The sequence below is a fragment of the Monopterus albus genome, unplaced genomic scaffold (assembly GCF_001952655.1).
Source record: "Monopterus albus unplaced genomic scaffold, M_albus_1.0 scaffold35.1, whole genome shotgun sequence".
Taxonomy (NCBI): Eukaryota; Metazoa; Chordata; class Actinopteri; order Synbranchiformes; family Synbranchidae; genus Monopterus; species Monopterus albus.
In genome coordinates this window covers 1,694,217-1,698,739 of record NW_018127915.1, presented here as the reverse complement: position 1 = coordinate 1,698,739, position 4,523 = coordinate 1,694,217, and the positions used below count along the sequence as shown (strand labels likewise).

At 43.5% G+C, this 4,523-nt stretch overlaps 1 protein-coding gene and 1 long non-coding RNA gene across 2 annotated transcripts in view; one reads left to right on the top strand and one right to left on the bottom strand.

Moving 5' to 3' along the window:
- Nucleotides 1-1,519, bottom strand: part of LOC109958938 (uncharacterized) — a 2,733-nt gene extending 1,214 nt beyond the window's left edge. Inside the window, exon 1 of the long non-coding RNA XR_002274746.1 lies at nucleotides 985-1,519. This is a non-coding gene — a long non-coding RNA (uncharacterized LOC109958938). The remainder of the gene's footprint in view (nucleotides 1-984) is intronic.
- Nucleotides 1-4,523, top strand: part of recql5 (RecQ helicase-like 5) — a 10,419-nt gene that overhangs the window by 3,689 nt on the left and 2,207 nt on the right. The window contains exons 8-15 of the mRNA XM_020597821.1: nucleotides 2,118-2,339; nucleotides 2,471-2,567; nucleotides 3,192-3,228; nucleotides 3,314-3,372; nucleotides 3,478-3,548; nucleotides 3,647-3,740; nucleotides 3,808-3,984; nucleotides 4,097-4,520. Coding sequence (XP_020453477.1) covers nucleotides 2,118-2,339; nucleotides 2,471-2,567; nucleotides 3,192-3,228; nucleotides 3,314-3,372; nucleotides 3,478-3,548; nucleotides 3,647-3,740; nucleotides 3,808-3,984; nucleotides 4,097-4,520 — 1,181 coding nt within the window. The remainder of the gene's footprint in view (nucleotides 1-2,117; nucleotides 2,340-2,470; nucleotides 2,568-3,191; nucleotides 3,229-3,313; nucleotides 3,373-3,477; nucleotides 3,549-3,646; nucleotides 3,741-3,807; nucleotides 3,985-4,096; nucleotides 4,521-4,523) is intronic.

Genomic DNA, 4,523 nt, shown 5'->3' with positions numbered 1-4,523 from the left:
ACTGAGCGGGACTCAAAGTGAGTCTGTTTACCAGGATTTATGATACAGAGGGCACTGATGGTAAGGAAAATCGGAGTGTCACCTTAGCATGTGCTTTACTGTTGACTGTGCCATTGTGCTGTACAGTGAATGATATGGGTGTGACAGTCTGTGTGGTGTGGTTTCAGCTATTTGCTGGTTTTGGAAGCCATATTACATCATGTTCTTGTACTGGGTTGCATTAGAAAATATTATGAAATAACACAGATGCTGTAAAATTGATCCCAGTTCTGTACGTTGTTATTGTGTTTGAATGTTTTCATGCTCTTTTATCCAGTGAAACAGCCACGTAGTGTCACACTTAGTTAAGTTTGTAATCACAGAGTGCAGTAAATTTCACATGAAACAAACATTTTCAGTGTTGTCTGCAGAGATGGGACAGTATATCCAAATTCTGTATATGGCGATACAAAAACATCTCAAAATCTATTGCTTTGTCTAACGATATATATATCAAGTGGTCTCCATACACCAGTGACATCATATTTTTTGCAATTGTATCGAGAAAAAGTCATATCATCCCATCCCTAGTAGTTTGAGAAGGAGAAACCAAACCAGAGACTGTAAAGTTACCTAGGTAATTAGCAAGGCCGTCAAATGACTGACTGAACTACAAGTCTGCACAGTCAGCGCTGGGGCCATGTTACATTTAGTCCCCATTTGTGTCTGTTATGAACAATTCATTTCATTCCGTTATCATTTACCCCAATTCAGACTTCCCCCATTAATTCTCTGACTCAGGTTTATTGATTAACATTATCATTTACAGATCATGTGCAAACGGTGAGAAAGTCCTCAGCCGTTAAAATGCCTTATCCATTTTAAGACTAGTTCAAGTTTCCACTGTCGGTTTGCACACAGGTATTTTTGGCATGCTCAACACTTTTTCCCCAGTATTTCTCAAACTGCACCTACACAGACACACTCACAGTGAAAGGCACTTACCAGTGTGAGTCTTTGTTGTTTTCACACACTCAGCCGAACCCAGTGTAACTGGTGGAAGTTATAAAGCAGACGTAAGCGGACCAGTTGATGAGGAGGAGGAGACGGTGATGAATGCGTTCTTACCTGCTGAATTAGTCAGCGTGTTAGTTTGTTGTTGGAATGAGCAGCACGTCACCCACAGGTGGTGCTCAGACACTGCCAGAGATTAGCAGTCAGGTTGCAGTTAGGGTTCGCAGTGTAATTCAGGCACTGATGATGGTCTGCACAGAAAAACCAAATCCCAGTCACTGCTCTTCTGTTGTCCTTCACACTCCTTTTTAATCTTTTCTTCCTTTTTTCATGTCTCTTTCCTTAGTGTGGTCCTCAGGCTTGTTCTCTTTTCACACGGAGCAGTTATGTGCTGTATCATTTGATTGTGCGCCGTGCTGTAGTCTGGCTGCCTCTGAGGTGGTTTCCTCTTTGACAGCCCTGCCTGGGAGTGACTGCTTCACAGAGTCTCTGTGTTCCTTTCAGTCTTTCCCCACCTCCTTTGGTGACACTGCTCTTCTCTCTTTCATGGCTGTGTGATAGCATTTCCATTTCCAGCAAGGTAGTTAGTATGGTGCTGTGTTGCTGTGCTCCCCAGACAGACGCTGTGTGAATATTAGTTTTCACATAATACTGGATCTGATAATGGGAGCGTCAGGCCTTTTTGTAAAAGAGTGGAAACAACCTCATCTAAAGCAGGGATTTTAATAAGAAACATAACATTTCTGTTAGAAATGTGTCCAGTCCTCCTGAACAAAATCAAGATTTTATTTGTTCCAGTGCATTTCTTGATATCAAGAAATGCTGAAGTCAGTACTGAGGCTGTTAGTTCTGTTTGTGAGCTGACATTACTGTGACTGGGAGCCCTGTTTGACTTTCTACATGACAGGGACATTGGTCGTGGTGAGTGTGGTGGTTACACGATAGCTAATAGATCGATGATATACTAATGTTCTGTGTATGATGGAGAAATGTTAGCCACGTGCTAAAAACAACCCAATACGGGCTTGACTATTTAAATGCAGCCTTCAGTTTAATCTTCTTTGCTCGTGTATTCTAACTTTCTGGAGCTGTACCGCTTGTCTATCCTTGTCTCTTTTCTTCAGTTGTCGTCATGCCATCATCTCCAAGTTCTTTGGGGACAAGATGCCAAACTGTGCCGGTGCCTGCGACTACTGTCATAACCCTAAAGCTGTACGAGCCCAGCTGGAGAGAGCAGCTGCCCTCAGCACCAAGACAGAAGCGGCTCAGAGCAAAGAGCCCAAAGGACCTTTCGGTTTCCAGCCCGACCTTTACGGAGGAGGAAAGAAGGGCTATGGCTTTGAGAGGCAGGGCGGCTTTACTGAGCTTTAACCTGAGATGTTGATTTGATTGGTTGACTCTGTGTTGCTTTGCAGCATCAGCTGTGGTGTAAAGGAGCTGTGAACATGTAGATTAACACTGACATCTCACCTTGTAGGTATGATGAAGGGGAAGGTTATACTAGTGAAGAAGATACCACAAAAAGGAAAAAGGAGTTTTCTGACTTCTTCAAGAAGCAGATGAACCTGCGGAAGGTGAATCATAATAATCAACACATAAACTCTTTTTAGAACGCCACACGGTGTTTGTGTTGTCTCTGTCCATCTGTTCACCAGCTGTGGGCAGCAGAAAGACAGGAGCTCTGGGACCCCATAACCAAGGCTTGTACTAAACTGCTCCTCCCCCCTAGAACTAGGCTGTCCGACCACCCAGAAGTTTATTTTACATTTAAATCTTGTCAGTAATGATGAAGTGATTCTGCACCCATAATATATTAATACTCGCCCCTTTTATAGGCTTGAAAGACGACGTGTTAAATAAAGTGTGAGTGGATCAAACAGAGGATATTGATGGACAGGTAGAGAGGTGGAAGAGGCCTGAAAGCTTCTAAGAACATTTTAGCATCTTTCTTTCTGCTATGAAAACTTGTCATGGTTGGAATATGAACTGACTGAACTCACGCTGACCACCGCTGCTTTTAATGTGAAACTAGAAACCTGGTCATACTGCATTAATGGAGGAAGTGTACTAATGTGTCGCTTCTCTAAAACAATACAAATAGTGTATAACCTTATCAGACATACACAGTTTGATTACAAGTTATTTTGTTTCTGTGAATATTTGAGAACTAATCACCAACTTCTGCCGTGTTCATTCAGGGAACTGATGGTGAGAAGGCAGAGTTTGTTCCCCCAGGTAAATAATAGAAAAATAAAATCATTACCCATGGGTCTCCAGGCTGATGTGTCCTGTCATATAACTGGTATGTTGTGTTGTGTAGATGCTGCCTGCCCACTGAGAGAGGCCAGCAGTCAGAGGATCCCCAGGCTCACTGTAAAGGTACAACACGCTGATTGAGTTATTGCTATTAATACCTATAGCCTTTATTAATATGTGCCAAAGTATTCTGTCTTTTTTTAACTTGTGAAATATTTTATGTTTCAGGCCAGAGAGCACTGTCTGTGCCTCTTGCAGGAGGCATTGCAGAGCCACCAGGGGGCAGAAGATGTATTCAAGTGAGGACGCTTTGCAAAGATTATTCATAGTTAATTTACAGATGAAACCTAATCAACAGTCATTCTACATTGTCTTTGATGTCTTGTCCACCTCTCAGCTGTGAGGCGCTGTCCTTGGCGGTGGATATTGAACATGAGGTGTTCAAGAACAGCAAGTCCTCCAACTTGTACAAAGCTGCTGTTTTAAAGAAGGTAACTGCTGACTGTTCTGCCGTTGATATAAGGAAGACGTGTGATTAACACACCTCTTGTTCTAAAGGTATCAGACATGAAGAAAACGGCACCTGCTTCAGTTGTAGGAGAAAAAGCAGAAGGCAGTGAGACTAGTAGCAGCGACACCAGAGAAACTGAATCAAAACTCAAAGGGGAAACATTCTCTTCTTCTTCCTTTCCCGAGGAGCTGCAGGGGTTCACATCTGCATCTGAGCTATACTCTGTAAGATTACCTTAGTTCACATCTGCTTCAGCCAGTTTGCAATGAATTATTGTGAATTCTTGCGGCTGCAGACTATTGTTCACATAAAAACCTTTTTCCATTACTCCTCCAGCTAAAGCGTAAGAGAGTAGGGGCTGGTCAGAGGGGGTCATCCAACCCCTTCCTGACTGCCAGTGATGTGCTGAAGTCCTCCATGTTGGCCACCGCTTCTAACAAAGGGACAGAGAATGGTGGGTTTTACGATGACAGTGCAGGAGGCTCAGGAGAGGTGGAGAAGGAGAGAAGAAGAGAGACAGACGCATCTCCAGCTGTAACATCATCCATCAGAGCAAGAGCAAACGCTGCCGCTGCCTGTCTGAACAGCCCGACAAAAGGAAGCAGAGCCATAAGCAAGAAGCAGCAGAAGCTGGCGGAAGCTGCAAAGAGTTCCCACAACATTTCCCACTACTTTGCAAAGAAACAACCAGGAGGAGAGAAAAGCCAGGAGGAGGAGGAGGCGGAGACACTGAAGAAAGCTGATGCTACGTTATCTCATACTA